Raw genomic sequence first — 21121 nt, 5'->3', positions numbered from 1 at the left:
CACTCAATCCTTTCTCAGCAGTTAAAGACCTATTCTGGTGACAAATGCTAGAAATAAATGCAAGAGAATGCATTAGAAGTTGTCCAGGGGATGTCCCTGGTCTACACATTTGATGATACTGAACTACAGAAAGGTAGACTTGAAGAAGTTAGGAAATGACCCTAATTTACCCATTTTAGCCAACTCATTAGTCATGAGCGTATTAATCTAGTCTAAGGTCCAGTGGGTGCCAGCTAACATTTTACAAATTCCTCTGCACCGTGGTGGCTTCGCTGGATAGACTGCCCGGCAGTCCCATTAGTTTAGTCTCACTAGCCTTCAGCTACTATTCTGTTCAAAGTGCAAATCCCAGTCTTAAGGTCTGTATATGTATAACCCCAACTGAAACAGAAACAATGCCCATGCTTTTCTTCTAGAAAAATCTTGTAAGACAAAATTCTGAAGGTTAGCTGCCCTTCCGGGCAGACCTCTTCCACCAGGGCGCTGACCCAATTACTGGTCTCTTCAAGCTGCTGTGTTTGGAAATGTGGATGCTATTAAGGCTCTTCCATCACATTATACTTTACTCAGCTAGTAATTATGAATATGAGCTCAGCCCTGCGGAAACAGAACGGAACGGTCAGCAGTCGTACTCCTGCTCCCCTGGCGTCCACAGACAGGAATCAGAGCAGTGTCCTCCAGGCAGCCTTGGCCACTCTTTCCACTATCAGGCCTGACCCTCAGAAACTTTCTGGAACTCCAGGTGTGAAGCTCTAAGCTTTAAAGGTTAGCATCTAAAAATCTCACCCTGGAAGTTTTCTTGAGAATCTATGATTCAAGAATCGTAAATATGTATAATCAGGCAAGGAATTCAGTGCGATGGGGGAAAATTAAAAATTGGATGAGGGTTTTGACACTGAGCGACTTATGTACTACAGACATCACTGGAGCAGATCCAAAACCCTGCTCCCCATGGCATTACATCACAGAGACAGAATCCCCCTCCTTTACCCATCATGCACTGTCGTTTCTGTGGGAAATTAGTGAGGACCCAGGAAATGTGATGATTATCCACACAATACACAGGCACCTGTCTCCAAACAAAGTCCGGATTCTATGACTGGAGCTCTTTGTGTTAGAAGTTGAGGCAAGCAGGCTACAGGTGGGGCAGCAGCATGGCTCACTGTGTGGGGTTTGACATAAACCTGAAGCTCTCATCCATGAAAAGAATTTTCACAAATTATTAGCTCACTAATTAAAACTAGTATGGGTATTTTATAACAGCAGGGTTAAATATAACTTTTATAAGCAGGTCAGCATGTTGGCTGTTTAATAGCATGACATTTGTTTTTAATTTTAGCTAAAACATAAATAACCATTTTGTTCTTCTAGCACAGTGTTAAAAGTTTGCTTTTACTATGAGGGGAATATTTTTTAAATTATACAATTTATATCAAAATAAAGTGAAATAAGATGTTCTTCTGAACTCTTAAATCTGTAGCCTTTTGCTATTTTTAAATCACAGAAAGGAAGACAGGACAGAACAACTGCCAAGCACATACTGAAGGTGCAAAGAAAGCCCCGTGGCTGCTTTGAGTTCAATACAGCAAAACCCACAAAAATCTTTATCAAAAACATTCCTTTGCGTTCCACTTACTCAATACACTGAGTACTGGGCGTTACTGGAGTTTAAATAAAAACTACTTTTCAAATGACACGGGAAAGAGAAGACAACTGCATGAAGAAGAAAGGTCACATCTGCTGAATACATTTTATTCAGCTCCATCACTACACTTCCTTGCTCAAGTCATCACGGGTAGAGTTGTACTTGCAGGAGAAGGGCTTCCAGAAGAAATTCTTGCAGGGGTCATGGGGCCGCTGCGGGGTCAGGCCTTCCTGGCCTGTGCGTACCTCCCGGGGTTCCCCGCCTTGGAAGGGGTCTGCACTGGCCTGGGAGGTCCACTCCTGCCACCACGCAAGGAAAGTCAGCAGGCCGTTTTTCTTTATTTCTGCCACTTCCTGCATATGCTTTATGAAAGAAGCAGAGAACAAAGGAAAGAAAAATCAACCATCTGGCTCAGCCAGCATTAAAAGATACATAATTCCTTCCTTAAAAAAAAAAAAAAAAAAAAAAAAAGATGCTCCAGCACAATAAATCACATTTCCACTCAGAGGATGAGAAAGTGAAGAGAACAACCTTAATGGAATTGTTCTAACTAGAGAAAGGGAAAAGTTGAGTTTTCAATCACGGAAAAGAAAAAAAAAGCTGCTCGTTTTGCCCCTAATGTTTGCTGAGGTCCTTAATTCGAAGAGTCAGGAGATCTGTCATTTACCCAGATAAGTGACTGGCAACTAAGAGGCCCCCGAGGTGAATCAGCCTACTTTAGCGTGGGCTCCCCATCTCTGGTCTTACTCCTGCCTGTCCACAAATTGCTCTTTAAGACAGATCAGATTGAGACGTTATATTCTGGTCTTTCAAACTCCTTAGAAAGCTTCTAGGAGTAATTGATGATAAATGACTTGTATGAAACGCATCTGGTCATTTCAGAGAAAAATCCATTTTTAATGATCAACTTTATGTACTCTTCTTGGAACTTTTTCAAAATGGGGAAAAAGAGAAAAATAAATCACATCATGAAGTTACAAACTCACAATGAAAAAATCTAATGACGTCAATTAATCTGAGCTAGTGAGAACATGTGCTGTGTACATAAATTAAGATTCTAGAAGGTGTGAGTCACGCCGCAGGGGCAGCCCCTGATGGCACCGCAACAGACTGGCACAACCACATCACGTTTCAAAGACCAGCAGGAGATCGCTAGCGTGAAGACGCTCCCCTCGAGTTTCAGAGCTAACGAACTTCCTGGGTTGGGACAACTGAAGGTGAATGAGTCAGTGGTCTGCATGGACACGATGCCACAGAGCAGCCAGGGGACACTGTGGAGCTCAGCCCTGCAGCCTGTCCCCCCACACGCTCGGCTGTGGAGGTGCTGGGGAGTCCACGGCCATGGCCAACTAGGCCAAGCAGGGAGACAGCCAGAAATGGGCTGGCATGCGGCCCAGCCAGGGACTACTCACCCCTCTGGCGCTGGCATGGCTGGCGTGGCCAGCGTGGCCGCCCTCCAGGTGTAGGGCCGCGGTGGCTCCTGCGAGTAACAGCAGCTGCAGGCAGCCCGGCACTGCCTCCGGCCCTACGGCCGCCCACCTGTCTTGGCAGCCCTGAAAACAGTGTTTTGTGGACTTGGGTCTCTTGTTGGGGGTCTGGGGGTATTTTTAGCTTCACTTGCAGCTGCTGTTTTGTACACGTCCCTTCTAGAGCCTGCACCGCCTCTCCCCTCGCGCAGTGACGCACACACCGGCGCCATGGGTGCCCGCACAGCGCGTTTGGATGGGCTCAGCCTCTTCACGGAAGTGCAGGTCGGCCCGTGTTCTTGTGGATCTGCTCTGCTGTGCAGAGTATGTGCCCTGCTTCTGAAGAACTCTGATTTCGTCATCACGATTCCCAGAGCGAGCAGGAAGCCGTGAGAACAAACCCGAGTGATTGAACACAGTATAAATTTAGCCTCGGATAACGAGCTTACAATCTGCAATTTTGCCCACAGAGAGAGAAGTATGACTGAATCTGCTACGGGCAGAAGAAATGAGGCAGTGCGGGCTCAGGGGCCGCTCAGAGCTTCCCCTGGTTTCACCACATTGCAGGCAAGGACGACCTGAGTGATGTCCCCCAGTACTACCATGTTTCCCCGAAAATAAGACCCAGCTGGACCATCAGCTCTAATGCGTCTTTTGGAACAAAAATTAATATAAAACCCAGGTTCAGATTCGATTAGATTAGACTGGATTAGATTAGATAAGACCCGGTCTTACAGTAAAATAAGACCGGGTCTTATATTAATTTTTGCTCCAAAAGACGCATTAGAGCTGATGGTCCAGCGACGTCTTATTTTCAGGGAAACACGGTACAGGCCAGACACGGTCCTCCCGCCCAGGCCCTCTCAAACTGTTGCGAACCCAACTCGCTTTACTGAAATTAAGATTACAATACAGATTCTCATGTGGTACGAGGAGGAGCCAAGGTCCCGCAATTCTAACGGGCGCCCGGGTGACACTGACACAGGAATAGTGGGGCTCAAGGCCAGTGTTTTTCAAACTGCCACCGACCACTCACCAGTGGGTCATACGCTAGGACTTGTTTAGAAGGAAACAGAAAGTAGAGTGCACACAGGGAGTAAGGGTACATATGGTTGCGTGTGTCAGGTGTGAAAATGTTCTTCCTCAATGACCTGTGCTTGACCAGCGCCTCCTGACGACGGGCACTGCAGGACGTGCAGACTGCGAGGGCCTCTGTGCCGCCTCCTGGCTTTTCCTCCCAGGTCCCACTTTCAGGATCACACACCCATGTGCAGACCCTCTTCCCCCAACTGAGCCATCGAGCAGGATCTGAAGCCACCAGCACAAACCTACTAAAGATGACCAGGCTCTAAATGGAAGTAAAGCAACCAGAGAGCTGACAGCTCTTTCCAGAAGTGAACACTAGTGCTTTCGGCGTCCGTCCTGGTTCACACCCCTTCACAAGGGAAATCTCAGCCTTGAACTTCATCACAGGGTTGTTGTTTCAGATTCTAGGCAAAACACCAGGGCCTGGGGACCCCCAGTTCACACACTACATGCTCTTAGCCCCTTTTTCTGTACCCAAACAATGTTTTCCCTAAGATGATTCCCACAAATGGTACTACACATTTTGAAACATACTTGCAGATGAGAGTTATGGCAGCTCAGCCAGCCTCTTGCATCCTTCATATACTTTGCAGACTTTATTCAATGGCCTCATTAAACGTTCTCAGCGCCTGGCATGTACATGGAGCCACGCCACCCACCCGACAGTGTGGCTGCAGCCCAGCTAAGAGCGGGACGCGGGCTCCGCACAAGAAAGCAAAGTACTTCCAGTGCGGTGAGTGTGCCAAGGAGGTTTCTAGGCTGCAGGTGGGTTTTAGGTTATTCCTGTCTGTTTTCAAGGAGGTGGCGACATATCTTAGTACTCAAAGGTGAGGGCTCTAGGCAGAAAAATCCTGGTTTTGCCATTTCATCGACCTTTCTGTGGATAATGACAGTACCTGCCGCCTACGTCACAGATTGTTGTGAGGACCAAATAAGGTCCTATAAAGCTCCTAACACACGCGGAACGCACACCAGGCACTCATGTTAGGAACGGTTGTTAAGGTGTCCTCAATTCTGACCTGCCCTCCCCTAGTATTAACAGCTCCTCACTACGAATGCTGGACATCCCCGGTGAGAGCCAGGGAACCCAGGACGGGCTCCCAGCAGCACATCTGAGACTCCTGGCACAAGTACCGACCGGTGCCAGGCCCTATGCAAGGCCCCCAGTGGTCACTGTTCACCACCCCAAAGTCTGCCCTCGGGGAGCTCATAGTCTAATGTGGAACAGGAATGTGTGCTTCTGAAAAGAGGTCCAATGGGAATTTTGATTAAAAGGCACTCAGTACTGAGTGATTTGGAAGAAAAGATTGCGTGTTCTAAAGGGCAGAACGAGGGCCCAACAGAAGGTAGGAGGTGGGAGACTCCCGTCTACATACATTAGAAACCTGTAATAATCACGTCCAACAGCAGAGAGGGCCTTCTGACCCTGGAGTTCAGCAGAGCCTGGGAACCACACATCAAGGACACAGGGTAAAGGGTTCCAACTTGGCGGGGCGATGGACGAAACGACCTCTAAGGCCCCTTGTCGATTCCCTAATTCAGTCAAGAGAACGAGCATGTCCCGATCGACCTCTCTTGGAAGTGGAGGTTTTCAGGGATCTGCTGTGCACGAGCCAGTGTAAACCCTGCCCGGTGCGTTCCGGCCGCTGCTGTGTGCAGAACGGATGCTCCGGAACTTCCCACGTGATTTCAGCAATAAAAAAATAACACAGGATCTTTTCTTTCAAGCTTTTTGAGGAATTGGTATACCAAGGAGACAACATATACTATAAAGGTAAATTGCCCCCAACTGTGTTCACAGGCCACCTTTATTCCAAAGACATCTGCTTCTTTACATGGTTAATCGTGTGGTTATGTGGTTAATAGGTCTAGTTCAAGTTCAGGTGAGTTCCCAGGACTCTGAGGAAGCAAGCCCATGAAAAAGAGCCGTCTAGGACTCCTTTCTGCCAACTGTCACTCAAAGATGGAATTGTACAGGTTGAGTGGCATCACCTTGGACATTCCAGAGTAAACTAAACCCTAACTGGAAGAGGCAGTGGGGAAGAGGCAGCTCATGAGAATACGGGGAGTCGGATCAGCTGTTCCTTATAAAGTCTGACCACCCATGTTACAATCTGTGAAAAATGGAGGACCACTCGTCTAAATACAAACAGGACACACATAGCTATGCCAAATAATCCAAGAGCACATGAACATCAAGCCAATGTTCTCACTGGACTAGAAAACTTCATGTCAAAATGCCCATGCCAACCGGGAGGTGCCCTCTACAACCCTCCTCAGAGACAGGACACCCATGGCGCACACAGCTTCACCGTTTCGAGTCATTTGTGTACTGAGTTTCTGGAGCTACAGAAATCTATAAAAGTAAGATGCATTATAGACCCCTGTCCTCTTACTGTCACATGAAACCTCGCTGTGAGGTTTTTTAACCCTACTTCACTGATGAGAACAGTTTCAGAAAGTCATAGTTACTGGAGTGGCAAAACCAAGATGCAATCTATTAGGTTGGTGCAATAGTAATTGTGGTTTAAAAGGTTAAAAATAAAGGCAAAAACCGCAATTACTTTCGTACCAACTTTTGGGAAGTCCACAGTATCTAGTCTCTAAATTCTCCCATAATATCTAGTGTCTAAGATCAAGAAAGCTTATCTGAAAACAAAATTGCCAACATACAGATCTTTGGAATGTACTGTAAGGATGGAAGCCTTTTCCTCCACCGATATGACACACAAATGTCCCAATTATTATCTGAGATGAAGTGCAGAGGTGGATGCTTCACCATGACCACAGCCTAGCACCTCCTTTTGAGAGTCAGACTTTGGGGTGTCTTCTGCTGATCATATTTGGGCATGGAGGGGTATACCTTCCCTCCAAAATGCACGCCCTTTTCTCTCGCCCCCTCGCAAGTCAGCGCCCCAAATGTATCCAGGTCTCTAGTGGTCAGTAGATCCTGAGCAGCTGGTTAAGCTCTTCAAGCTCCAGCTTGCTCATCAGTAAAATGGGGGATAATCAGATACACCCTGAACAGGTGGGGGAAATCCGGTGGGGCACATACGGAGCACGCAGGCTCTGTAAATGCCAGGCTGTTTCGTTACCCCTATTGCCCCAACAGGGAAGGGGCATGCCCTGGGCCTCTAAGAAACCCCAAAGAGAAGACGGCAGAACCGGGCTCTCGGAAGCATCATCTCTCACAAACTAAAGCAGAGGACAAACACGCTAAAGTGTCTGGAGTATGAGGCCAGGTTTTCCTCTCAAGCAAAACTTCCTCCCAGGAGAACCACAGTTGAATTACAAATTGTCCTTTTTACAAGACACGTAAACTGTTTTTGGAGAAAACCACCTTTTAAAAAGTGAAAAGGACCACTTCCCAACATCCACCTTTTTACCTTGTGATCACAAGTGACATGGGTTTAAAACACTGACAGTCAAAAGAACTAAATGGGAAAAAAAGAAAAGAAAAAAAAAAAAAAAGAACTAAATGAACATAGCATTATTTATCTTTCAGGAATTGTCGTCCTGAAAAATTATATAAAAGAATAAAGAAATACTATGATTTTTGCTTGGGAAAAAAATCAACCATATTTAACTGCCAACACAGTTTTATTAATTGCAACAGATATCATTTCCAATATACACCATTCACACACAATCCTTTTTTACGTGCTTCAGTAAGACATGGGAGTATGTGGCTTAAGAGTTTCCCGTTCTCTTTCGAACTAGCTTTTGCGGTCCATGACTTGGAGAATGCAGCACAAAAAGCCTCCTGCGTTTTTTGGGTTTTTTTTAATCTCCACTTATCCCCTCAAAATTCCCTTTGTGGCAATATATATTTTTGGTGGTTCTACCTGCTAAAGGCTGCTTTTTCCAAACGGTGACAGAGGTTAATTCTCACTTTCCATTACTTCAGCCTCTGCCGGCTGCACTGAATCGTTTTCATCCTCTAACTTCTTTTTCTTCTTTGCTTTTCGTTCTAGGTTAAATTGGGCGATCTCTTCATTTTTCTCTGTGATGTATCTTAGCTACAAAAAAATAAAATTGTATTTTTATCCGGTTGTAAAGCCATTTTACAAGCCTAGGGGCAAAACACAAAAAACAAACAAAAAAATCTACACCCCTTTCCAATCACTCCTTTGGGTGGAAAAGACTGGGTTACATTCCTTAGAGTTAAACAGAACTTCAAATTTTTTCTGATAGAAGGAATCAACTATAAAAGTCAACTCAACTGCTGTTAACATGTCCAACTAAACAGGTAGGAGTTTCCTGAGTAATCAATGGATTAAAACGTGGAGCTTGCAGAAGGAGCATGCCAATCACACATACGAAGCACAAATATAGTCCACACCCCCCCTATCCAACTAGAATTGTTGCGCAACTGGTCTGTACCAGACACTAGGGATCCAAGGTAAATAAGGCCCCTGCCCTCGGAAAATTTAGTCACAGGCTCAAATGTTGCTGCAAGTCTTCAGTAATAAGCTTCTATCAAATGAAAAAAAATTAAGAAGAGTCCAAAATAAAAACAATATTCTGAAGTAAACAAATACGGAACAAGCAGATAACTTCGCAATTAATATTCTAGAGCACTCGCACTGAGCATCCCTTTGCAAGAGATAGAAACCGCTCAGTGCAGCTGACCAAGAAACAGTTATGACACAGGATTTATGAAGAGAGAAGTGTCTTTTCCATGGATATATAGCACCATCAGGCACGTTAGCTATTTCACTTAGGAATCATATTATCCTTGACCTTGACTTAAACTTTGGAGAAACGACGTTAGAAGAGCCTGGTAGAAACAGCACTAGATTCAGGGTTAGGTTAAGGTACGGCTGTCAACCAGAGAGCTTCGTATTTAACTGGAAAGTTACTAACTCCGGTTGCCTCGCCTATAAAATGGGCTAGTAAGCCCTCATAGGGTGGTTGTGAGGTTTAGAAAATATATGTAAAATATCTATAAACGCCCCCGGTAAATTGCCAATTGCTATACAAATTCGTTCATTCAGCAACTACTTATTAAGCACCTACTGTGTGTCAGGCTCTATTCTCAGCACAGCAGATGGAGCAGAAAAGAGACAAAAATACCTGCCCTAGTGGCGCTCCCTTTGCAGGAGAAACATAATCAAGTGTTCTAAGTGCTAGGACCAGACTAAATCAGGAAACCTCACAGGCGTCCCGGGTCTGCCATTGGCCACGGCCCCCAGCCCGGGACGATCACACCTGTAAAATGAGGGCCTGGTCAAGATGACTTCTAGACTTCTTTGAAAAGATAGATTTCCTGCCCATGTCAGCTATAGATACTCCTTCCATAGCTGGCCCCTCAGGAAAATTGTGGGCATCGCAGTGAAACTATCCCCATATACTCTGGCTTGTGACCTGACACCATGCTGTAAATGAAACATGGGACCAAAGTTTTGAGATATTACAAAAAAGGCAAACTATGAAATCCAGAGAGTGCTGATTAGAAAATTTCAAATTGGCTTGGCAAGATCTATCATAATGAAAGAAAGACTATAAATTATGGGCAGGTCTGAATGGTTGAACCATCTCTCGTTTTTAATGCAAGGTGCCCTGGGGAATCACTTCATGGCTGCAAGTGATTAATTGGGAATAATGTATTCTGATGGGAAAGGGGAGTGCAGAAAGAAATTCATCTCTCACCAGTGAATTACTCCTCCTGGCTAAGAGCTTCACATCTTCCGTGTTAATTGTGCTTCTTTTCGCGTGTCTGTAGAAAGGGCAGAGACAATTCACCAAAATGTTTGGTATTATTTAAAGTTTTGATGAAACGCAAAAGTTCACGGTCAGACTTCAGGCTAGCAAGGATCTCTAAGTAGCCCATCTTTTCAGATTAAGGTCATTAAGCAAGAGTGACACAAAAATGAATGGAGTGACTAGCCAAGATACCAATTAAATTAAGAGACAGAGAAAGCAGAAGACCATCTGTCCACCTCCACCAAGGGCCAAGGCTGCCTGAAGACTACAAGCACCGAGACGAGTCTGAGGCATTAAACCTTCCGAAGGGACTTGTTTGGCCACTGGTCACAGCGAACCCCATGGAAAAAGCAAGGTCACTGTACCCCTTTAGTGAAGAGAGAAAATGGCACAGAGCCTCACAATACAAAGACCACCTCTGCTTATAAGAGACAATAAACAGAACAAAGAGAATTTCCACAAGGCATGGCCTCACTTAGACTCTTCAGCAAGGGCTGTTACAGGAAAAGCTTCTGCGGGTGTCTCCTCAGACCCACTGCCCAACAAGGAGGTGAAGCATTCCCCAACAACAGCCTCGTTTGAACAAACGTCCTTTAAACCGGTGTCTGTTTCTTGTTCATAATTTGGACTCAAATTCCTACTCGTCCTCTTATCTTTACTGAAAAAGATAATTTGAGATAATAAGCTCTATTCAATAATTTGTCACTCTAATTACACCTTTTCTTGCCATTGCTAACTTCCTCCAAAAAATAAGTAAAAATAGGCATCCTTTGTACCTTTAATTACTAGGGAAGCAGCCAGCACATAGTAGGTCCCTGCTGAATGGCTGTTGAGTTAAAGCCACACAGAAATTATACTCTACAATTTGGCCAAATTAATCCTTCACATCCTGCTAAATGTGCAAATAGCACCTGTCATTGGATCATGATTGACAGTATCTGCCTGTCTGCCTGTCCTGAGATAATATCCATTTCAGGAGATAACGTCTAATGAGCCACCTGCAAGGACCAGGATAGAGAGGGGGGAAAAGGTTAGACAGAAGGTGATACAATAGCAGCCACAAAGTATGAAGCCAGTCCACTCGTGTCCTGGGTGGAGGATGCTAAGTGCCAAGGGGACAGTGTGGCCCCGGCTCCACCCACCGTCAGGCAGTAAAAGGAGCAGAAAGAAGCAGCAGCACTGAACTATTTACAGAGTAAGGTTCAAAAAGAAGTGTTTAGGAAACAATAGTCAATCGTCTCCACCACTCGGCTTGTCATCTGGTGTCTCTGCCCCATATTTAATGTTAAGTTTCCTAAAAGGAGGGGTGGGTATATTCTATATGCATCAGAGACTCGCCTAAATCAAACCTCTCACTCCGGGAAATCACTCTAAGGAAAATAACAGCAATTTTTCACGTGACTCTTTTAGCGACACAAGTTTTAAAGATTATTCCCAAAATGTTCCTAGAATTTACTTACTAAGAATAAGTATCTTCTCCAATATATGGTGATGGAAAGAGAACTGACTCTGGGTGGCGAACACACAATGTGATATACAGATGATGTATCACAGAATTGTACACCTGAAACCTATGTAACTTTACTAACCATTGTCACCCCCAATAAACTTTAATAAAAAAGAATATGTATCTTCTTCAGAATGTTTCATCCTTTTTTTTTTTTTTTAAGATTTTATTGGGGAACGAGAACAGGACTTTATTGGGGAACAGTGTGTACTTCCAGGCCTTTTTTCCAAGTCAAGTTGTTGTCCTTTCAGTCTTAGTTGTGGAGGGCGCAGCTCAGCTCCAGGTCCAGTTGTCGTTTTCTAGTTACAGGGGGCACAGCCCACCATCCCTTGCGGGAGTCGAACCGGCAACCTTGTGGTTGAGAGGACACGCTCCAACCAACTGAGCCATCTGGGAGCTCAGCAGCAGCTCAGCTCAAGGTGCCGTGTTCAATCTTAGTTGTAGGGGGCGGAGCCCACCATCCCTTGTGGGACTTGAGGAGTTGAACTGGCAACCTTGTGGTTGAGAGCCCACTGGCCCATGTGGGAATCGAACTGGCAGCCTTCGGAGTTAGGAGCACGGAGCTCTAACCGCCTGAGCCACTGGGCCGGCCCCAGAATGTTTCATCTTTAACATATTAAATTTTTTGCGGGAAACGAGTAAACTCGTCATATCGCCTCTAGTTGGAACTGGCAAAAATTTTGCAAAGTAAATAAATAGAGACCTCTTTTTAAACTAAAACACTGAAAGTTTCATAGAAAAATATCAGATCGAAAGACATGACTATTTTACGGAAAGTCTAATATTGGCGAGAAAATGTCAAAAAAGCCCCGCGTTACGACGCGATTTGGCAGGAAAATGCCCGCTTACAAAGTGTTAACAATATTAGGTGACCAGGGATTTCAAAGCTAAATAAGGGAAATTCATAACTTAAATTGAGAGATGATTTTCCAAAGTTTGATTATTTAGAATGTATTTTCTGATGGAAACAATATTACAAATACTAGTTATGTTCCCAGCCAGCCTACAAAGACTATTTAACATAGAGTTGACCCGAAACGGCACATTTTTCAGACTTCTCATAGTAATCATAGTTCTAGGAATAGAGACTGGATGACAGGGAAAACTCAAAGCCACCGGATAAGTACAGGCGACCTTCTGGGAATATCAATTTCTTTCAGTGATAAAGTTTAAAACAGGACTTTTCATTTGCTAGCATACTGGAATATTATGAAAACCAACGTAGAATTAAGACAAAGGATGACTCTTCAAAGAAAATCTGCTCTTGCATTCACTCAGGGTTCTTGGGAGGAAGCTGGAGGAGCCCTGGATGGAATCCACACTTGGACATGGCAGCAGATGAGGCATCTTACAGTTAGTGGAGACTCCGACGGGCTCGCTTAGGGAACGGCAGCTGACGCAGCCTTTACAGGCTCCTTTGTTTAAAAGATGATGTCCTTCCTCGTGGAACTTACAGTCAAAGTGACACACACACATACACACACACCACTTTCTCCACTAGTACCCAGCAAAAGGAAATCAACCTTTTAATGTAATTATAAAAAAAACAAAAACAGAGTACCTGAAAGCTAATGTATTATAATGCTAAATGTTTCTAATTTCATTTTTATTTCTAGTAGTTTTGCAGAACATTTTAAAGCGTTCATTGTCTTTTCCCACAGCTAACACAGAAATGGCAAAAAGAAAAAAAAAAGTCACAACTTACTAGTGGGGGGCAGAGGCTGGACATGCCAATGACCCTACAACGCACAGGACAGCCCCACGACAACAAAAACTTACCTGGTTCAAAATGTCAACAGTGCTGAGGTAGAGAAAACCTGCTCTATATTGATAAAACTTTATGTTCAAATCAAATAATCGTTTGCTTACTTATTTACATTTTGTGTCTCCCTTTGTAATAAAAAGAGTTGGATTTTCCAAAAATAAATAAATAACTGGCAAGTAAAGGTGATAAATGTATTTCACAGGAGACACAGGTAGGGGTATTAGAAGGAGACATGTAAGGGTCTTAGAAGCAAGGAATAATTAACAAGGAATAAACCAGATGAGCTCTCAGCATCACATCATATTATCGTACCCCTTTTGACCAAGTGGAAGATGCAAAGCGGTTTTTAGGGATTCATATACACAGGAATAGGAACGATTCAGAGCCCGCCCGCTGAGAACCTACTGCTTTAATTCATTCAAAACATTCACCCGAGAAACAAAGAGCTAATAGGAAGGCGCAAGGTGAAGAGCATGGGACGTGGGAGAGGCTGGCACCAACTCAGAAGTGGTAGCAAATGAGAAAGCTTTAGCCCGTTCAGGCCTTAGTCATTCCATATGTTTCATAAAAGCAATTCGGTGCAATTGTTTTCAATTACCTGAGGCACTAATTGAAGAGCTGAGCATAAATCACCTGAAAAAGCTAAAGCTTTACCAACTGAAAGCAAGTCACCCTCTTTTCAAGGAGTGCTTGTCTCACTGGGAACAAACCGGCAAATGCAAGCCTGATGTGGCCACGTGCGTGCTGTCATTATCCGGCCACCTGCCAGCGATCGGCGCCTGGAGCCCAGTGCAGACCAGCTCAGCATGGGCCCAGGCCTTGCATCACACCATCCTGCAGAAATGGCCCTAAAAGCACGCATGCCTTTCAAACCTGGAACTTAGTAACTTCGGCTCTCTTAATAAAAAATACTTGGGAAACTTCAAAAAATGCCAAATCAAGTCTGAATGCACGTGATTAAAGCAGATGTTATATTCTTGCGGAATCATGATTAGAGAATGAGCCTCCACAAAATACAAAAAAGAAAAAGAAGGAAAAAAAAAAAGAATAGCTAAAGTGCTCCTGAAATACACCACCAGATGGAAAGTCTCAATGGAATGTGAACAAACACAGCAGCAGATAATCAAGCTCTTTACCCACCTTGCAAACATTTCAAGGTCTTTGGCAAAATTTTCTGAAAGAGAAAAAGAAAGGTGCTTTAGCTACCCCTCATCGCAATCTTATTTCAGAAGGAGGAAAAGCGAAATCTCAATTTCTACAGTAAGTACAGTGACTAATACCACACACCCTTGAAAAGGTGAGAGGAGGAACTTCCCCAGGCGCCTTAGCCATTTGCTTCATTATGGCCTTGTCCTTTCTGGCACCCTTGGCCCTTTATTACAAGCTATCTGGTCATTGTGGCTACACCTTTGGTTCCTAGAAACCACCCCTTAACTTTAAATTTTGCTACAGGTTAGGGCTTGCGAGGGCATTCGTTTCCTATGAAGTCAAGCAAATACCACTGTCACAAGTTCAGCTGTCCAATAAACTACTGGTGACATAAAAATGTTATAAAGCAATGAAATATAAAATTTAATGTCTAAGGTTCCAGGCAGTTTAAAACACAATAAAGTAAAGGTGTTAATGCCCCAGTGTTAGTGTAATAGAAACAAAGTAGTTCTTTCTATAAAGTATCCAACTCTGACAGCCGAGAAAAGAACTGTCACGGGGCAGTGTCCAGTGATAATGGTCCGTGGGGAGAGGCAGCCCAGCACCCACCCCCACGTTTCTCCCAGGCAAAGGCAACCTTTGGGGCGTCTGCACATATGCAGGAGGGCCGGGGCTCCATACCGCACTGTCGGAACGTCACCTCCGCAATCGCTGCGATGGTCTGTTTGCTGAGCGGAACCTCCTTGTCCGAGGCAACCTCCTGGCACAGACAGCCCACAGTGTAGTGGACGGCTGCCTTCAGCCTCTGAAGCAAAAACCAACATACCTCGTGAGGGGGGTTGCAAATGAGAGCTTTGCACACCCTAAAAAATGAAGATCAAGGAGGGTCTGCTCTGCCGCATTCCTGCAGCACTCCCCATAATGGCTCAGTGACTTTTCGAGTGCACTGATAAATTAATGAGGCCCTCTGGAGTGTGACTTGTGGAAACATTACTTCCTAGTTAATGGTTATGATTTAGGTCAAGTAAAGATAAGGAATTACGATGGCAGGTCAGTGAGAAGTCAGACGGCACTTGCAAAGTGACTTTGTGCTCAGTCCACAAATAGGTTATGTGCCAAGTTCCTACTGAGTAAAGGCACATGCTAGGTGTTTGGGAAACAATGAAAAACCAGATGGGGATTTTGCACCGACCAGGTTGATCAAATAAACACCAAAGGTCCCCACACCCCTGCTGCAAGTGCCTGCGAGCCCCAGGCCTGCAGGTGACATCAGGACAACACCGGAAAGGCTCGTGAGGACTCGTCTGACCCTCCTTTGAGTGCTGGGTTGCTCGCCCCCTTCACAGGACCCCCACAGCTCCTCAACAACCCTTTTTGATACTAGAAAACATCTCTTCCCCATGCAGAGGAGCAAAGAAGCAAAACAGACTAAGCCAAGGTCTGTCTCATGTCAACAAACTTGCTGAGTCCATGTATATGTTCCCGTCTCCACTGGAGACGGAGCTAAACTGGACATGCAGACGGCATAAACGCTGCAGGAAGTGTTCACAGCACAGGCAACAAGAGGAGAAACTGCAAGAACACAAGTCCAGGACCCCAGAGTAGAGGCCAGGCAGAGAAGCGGGCACCTCCCTTCCTTAGTTTCAGATCTCACAAGACTAAGTAAGCTGAGGCCTTTGGGGGGAGGCGACATCACCCTGGGAGGGGTAAAGGCCCTCCAACGTCACCTTTTTTCAGTATGTGTGGGGATGCGGCAGGGGTGGGGACAGGAATCCTTCTGAATGTGCCAGGCAGTTTTCTCTGTCCTTCCTCCCCCCATGTGCCTCCTGGACTGGGCTAGGGGACTTCTTCAATGTCGCAGCCGCTTAGAGGCTAAATCACTACACTCTAAACTCATCAAGGACAGGACCCCGTCAGTTCTGTTCACCACTATCCACCTAGTGCCGAGGACAGCTGGATGAATGATGCTCAGCCCGCTCACCACTGCACAGAGAATGTTCACATTTCTCAGCCCTGCTCTGCAGCCTCACTCATGTAATCAGTAAGCATTTACTGTTTATTGAGGGCCAGGTTCCATACTAGGGGCTGAGAATACAAAAATGAAAAGGACAGCCCCCCCAATCTCCAAGAGTTCATCTCCCATTACACCTCTGCCATGAATAGACTCTTCAAAACCACCACCGTCATGAAAGACAAAAGAGCTGGAGACTCGTTCCAGGGAAGACCAAAGAGACAGGACCACTGAATGCAAAGCATGATCCTTGACTGGGTCCCGGATGAAGGAAGAAAGACTGAAGAAACGTATTTGGGACAATCGAGGAATTGTGAACATGGACTGAACATTAAATAGAAAGTTATCAGTATCAAACTTCCTGAGTGTGACACTGGAGCGTATGTCGGAGAATGCCCTTGTTGTTGGGCGATGCATATTAAGGCATTAAAATGTAAACGTGAAATGTCAAGGTATTTGCAATTAAGTCTTAAAAAGTTCATTAAAAAGGAGCAAGGGCGCAACTACAGCAAAATGTTCACATTTGGCGAATCGAGGTGAGGGGCATATGGGGGTTGAGCACACTGGTTCTTGTAACTTTTTCTGAGGCTTGAACTGCTCAAAATAAAGGGAGGGGGAACGTCATACTTCGTAGGAAGGAAACGCCCGGTTACTGAGCTCATTGGCGTCGCTTCAGTTGTTCCTCGTTACGCGCTCATGACTCCGCCACACTTACTCCCGCTGTTCATCAAAAGAGCCTGAAACCCCGCATCTACCCCGACAGGTGGGTATTACCGCGCTGCTTTTCCACATAAGAAAACTGAGTGTGAGCAGAGTCCACACAACCCTCTGGTTGCGGGGCCGAGATGCGAACCACGGCCGGAGGATGGGCCTCGGAACTGGAGTCACCGGTTTGCGTCTGGGCGCGGAGGCCGCCGCCTCGTCCGCAGGATGGAGACTGCGCCGCCAACATGTTACAGCTCGTGCCACGTCCCGGGCACCGTGCTAAGCGCTTTGCCTGGATTCCTTCCAGTGCTCAGCCCCCATCCTCACAACATCCCCGTCTCGGTAGGGAAACTGAGGCTGTCGCCAAGCCCGAGTGCGAGCCCCGGCCGCCAGACACAGGGACGCGCCACACTCCCCCGGCATCCAGTCCGACCCGCGTTACCATGGAAACCGCCTCCCAGCAGCCCCCGCGGCAGCCGAGCGGGCGCAGGCGCCAGGCGTCGGAGGCGGCCCCGCGCGCCCGCGGCCCCGCGCGCCCTCGGCCCCTGGGAGGCTGCTCCGGGCGAAGCCGGGCCGAGGCTCCCGGGGCTTTTTCTCTTGAGAAACTCCCGCCGTCCTCCCCCAGCCCAGGCCGAACGCGGCTTTCCTCTACCTGTTGATAGGAGAACTGCCGCTGCTCGTCGGCCCCCTCTTCGTCCTCCATCGCAGCAGCCAATCCGGGCAGGCGCGCGAGCGCTTAAAGGCGGCCAGCGGGTCGGCGCAGTCACATTTTCCCGCCGCGGCTTCCGGCGACGGGCCGCGCGGAGGGACACAGCGCGCAGCTCCGCGCTGCCTTCCGCGCGCCCCCCGGCGGCCGCTCTGGGAAAAGCCCTTCTCGCTCGGTCTGCCCAGGCCGCTCCCGGCGTTACTCGGTGCGGGGGCCGGGCCCCCCAAGCCAAGCTCCGTGTGGCCCACAGAGCCAGCTCGGTGCCGGGCACAGTTAACACCAGCGCTCGGAAAGAATGTGTGTGTATAGGCGGGACGACATTGTTCCGCCACGTTTCTTTATTGTAACTTCCATGCAGCTCCAACTTCTGTGTGTCTTGCAAAATCCTCTGAGTTTTCGTAATTCTGTCACCAACGGTACTGTCACAAAAATCAGACCACGGATAAACGCTTGATTACTGCTCCACTCAGCGAATAAGTCGCTCACCTCATTGCCTGTGACAAACGAAACCCAACCTCGGACCTGTACCGCTTCCGAACTTTTCTGCAGTTATTTCCAAAATGTCCCAATGCCCAGTACTGCAGGGATATTTCCTCAATGTGTTGTGCTATTCACGGTGTAAAGGCTCCAAGCAGTACACCATTCAAGTCTACCCTGAATAATTAACATTTCCCCCATCACTTCCGTAAGGAGACAGTCAACAACAAATCAAAGCCTGATTCACAGTATTTGCCGACTTCAGTGGTGTAAATACTCCCTCATCGCCAATTTCAAACCACCCGTGTGGCCTCACTGAGCTCAGAATTGGGAAGAGATGCTGCGCATCCACCGGAAAGATAAAATACATGGAAACGATGTCAAGAACACATAACAGAAAAATGGAGTAACATGGTTAAGAAGTAATGATGAGTTTTGAGTTTTTATTATCTTTGTTTTTAATATAATTTATTTAAGCCTGAGTTTATGTAACTTTTGTGTGTTTTTTTTGCTTAAGGAGGGCGCAGCTCACAGTGGCCCATGCGGGGGTCAAACCAGCAACCTTGGTGTCACTAGCACCACACTCTAACCGACTGAGCTAACCGGCCACCCCTATGTAACTTAATCTTAAATAATGACTGTTTGTCTCTGGTTTTAGTACTCCTGAAAATTCAGAAATCAGTTCTCACCTAGGGACTGGCTCCAGCACACCACTAGACTGGCACCAAGTAAACGTTTATTAAACCAAAGTTTGAAAGAATGCACTGTTTTGTGATTAGTTGTTAGATAAAGACATGAGTGTCCATGTCGCTTAACTGAGTTCCAGTGAGAACCCCAATGTCAGGTGCATCATGGGTGTGTGTGTTGCAGGAAAAGAAAATTCTTTCACGTAGGAAAGAATTCAAACGTGAGCTGATATAGTTTAAAGTGAAAGTACGTTTATTTAGCAGAGAGTAAGAACACCAAGGCCACCCCATAAACAAGAGTGTCGGTCTCTAATCGCTAGTGGAAGAGCCACAGCTGATGGCCATCCAATCACAGTTGATGGCCGTGTACTACCTGAGCCAGCACCTTTCCACATGAGGCCGAGAGCCTGGAAACTGCTCTCCTGGCTCTGTCCCCACAACCTACAAAAGGCTTTGGGAAACACTAAGGTCTAACGCATTTGAAGCGCTGGTTTATAGAATGATGTCCTCCATGACATTAAGTAAAGGAAAACAACTTGCAAACCAGTATGTATAGAATAATCTTATTTTTGTTTTTGTTTTTTTATTGTTGTTGTTTTTAACGAGCAGATGTATCTATATAGAGATGTGAGATATTTGAAAAGAATAGAAAACCGGCTGGAAGGCTACATGTCAAGCACAGTTAACTTTTGAGCAATGGGTTGAAGAAAAGGCAGATAAGGGCACTCACATTTTTCACTTTGTACATTTCTGTAGTCTGCATCTCTAAACAAGCGTATATTTCTTTTATGATTAAAGGTGAGCACCCACGCCACTCCTCACCTTCCTCTTGCACAGAAATCCCCCCGACCCAACGCGTGTAGAGGACTGAGACATGGAGAACCTCTTTCTGGAGGCCTGGGCCTTCTGATCCATTTCCACTGCATCTGAGATGACACGTGCCTCTGGCCCCTTCTCCCCACTGCTCCCTTGGGGCAGCCCAGTCTCCAGCCTCCTGGGACGGTTGTCAGTGCCATCGGCCTTTGCTTTAGCTGGCAGACTCTCCTCTTCCGTAGCGGTCCTGCTCCCTAAGGGCTGCAGCCATTTGGTCTCCAGCGGCATGGTGTGTGATGGTGGGGGGGGGTCTGGGAGGGGTAGAGTAGGGTGGTGAGGGGGTGCTGAGCTCCGGCCCTAGGGCCAGACCTTGGATTCAGAGCCCAGCCCCTCTCAACAAGCTTTGTGACCCTGAACAAGCCACAGACCTCTCCAAGCCTCGGTCCCCTCATTCATAAAGTGGAGGTATAGTACCAACCTCACAGAGGAGTTGTGAGGTTTAAATGAGAGGTTTAAATTGCCTCACGTAAGTGTTCAAGAAATACTAACAATTATTTCCCAGGCAGTTTCTATGTTCTGTGCCTCGCAGGTTATCTCATTTTAAACCAGTGGCTTCCCAGGGCAAAAGACCATTATTCTAATAATGTGTGGAATACCCAGGCACTTTAGAGTGAAGAGAAAGGCCCAGGGCAGAGGAGTTACACGGAACATGGATGTATTTGGTTGGAAGTACTTTTCCTGGATGAAGAGCTAGCCACGCACACTGGCCACTAGATGTCAGCATTGCACCAGGCCATGAAAGGAGGCGGGTCCTGCAGCTGGTGAGCGCTGCAGTTAACACGAATGCTTCTGCTTCTGGCTTTGTTCTAGGTGCCCACGGTCTATCTCAACTGCCCCCAGAGATAGGTACTATTACCCCCGTTTTATGGATGAGGGAGCAGGGTCACAGAGGTGGAAGAACTTTGCTGGAGGTTAAACTGCCAGAAAATGGTGGAGCCCAGATTTCATTACGAGCAGCTGGCTTCTAAGTCCATGCTCTTATCCTTTGCTCTCCTCCCACAGCCCTCACCATAAATAAGACAAGGACATTTGTGGGTTTCCTGAATCCTCTTCAGCTGCATTACACGGAGCACCATAAAGTTCAAGAGCAGTCATTTATTTTCCCTCAAATTGCACCATAAAATGCCGATTCAAATATCAATCTCCAGGGGCAGCCAGATGGCTCAGTTGGTTAGAGCGCGAGCTCTCAACAACAAGGTTGCTGGTTCAATTCCCGCATGGGATGGTGGGCTGCGCCCCCTGCAACTAAGGATTGAAACCAGCGACTGGACTTGGAGCTGAGCTGCGCCCTCCACAGCTAGATTGAAGGACAACGACTTGACTTGGAGCTGATGGGCCC

At 46.4% G+C, this 21121-nt stretch overlaps 2 protein-coding genes across 5 annotated transcripts; both read right to left on the bottom strand.

The window, feature by feature from the left end:
• Positions 1–1718: 1718 nt before the first annotated feature.
• On the bottom strand, positions 1719–3344 carry CORT (cortistatin). The gene is made up of 3 exons (XM_074337190.2): positions 3336–3344; positions 3058–3198; positions 1719–2007 (listed from the first exon to the last, which is right to left on the bottom strand). The coding sequence occupies exons 1-3, from the start codon at positions 3342–3344 to the stop codon at positions 1768–1770; spliced, it is 390 nt and encodes a 129-aa protein (XP_074193291.1). The 3' UTR covers positions 1719–1767.
• Positions 3345–7778: 4434 nt separating this feature from the next.
• Positions 7779–17850, bottom strand: CENPS (centromere protein S). 4 transcript variants are annotated; one of them, XM_019746692.3, is made up of 5 exons: positions 17693–17850; positions 15006–15129; positions 14316–14349; positions 9850–9916; positions 7779–8216 (listed from the first exon to the last, which is right to left on the bottom strand). In XM_019746692.3, the coding sequence occupies exons 1-5, from the start codon at positions 17741–17743 to the stop codon at positions 8079–8081; spliced, it is 414 nt and encodes a 137-aa protein (XP_019602251.3). In that variant the 5' UTR covers positions 17744–17850; the 3' UTR covers positions 7779–8078. The 4 variants fall into 4 exon arrangements, with proteins under 4 accessions (XP_019602251.3, XP_074190178.2, XP_074190177.2 ...); XM_074334077.2 differs by lacking the exon at positions 17693–17850 and adding an exon at positions 17110–17486 and having other exon boundaries at positions 15025–15129; XM_074334076.2 differs by lacking the exon at positions 17693–17850 and adding an exon at positions 17110–17485 and having other exon boundaries at positions 14962–15129.
• Between the last annotated feature and the right edge of the window lie 3271 nt (positions 17851–21121).

Source organism: Rhinolophus sinicus, chromosome 14, assembly GCF_057876585.1.
Source record: "Rhinolophus sinicus isolate RSI-liver-muscle chromosome 14, RSI-T2T, whole genome shotgun sequence".
NCBI classification, from domain to species: Eukaryota; Metazoa; Chordata; class Mammalia; order Chiroptera; family Rhinolophidae; genus Rhinolophus; species Rhinolophus sinicus.
This window is presented reverse-complemented; position numbering and strand designations above follow the sequence as displayed.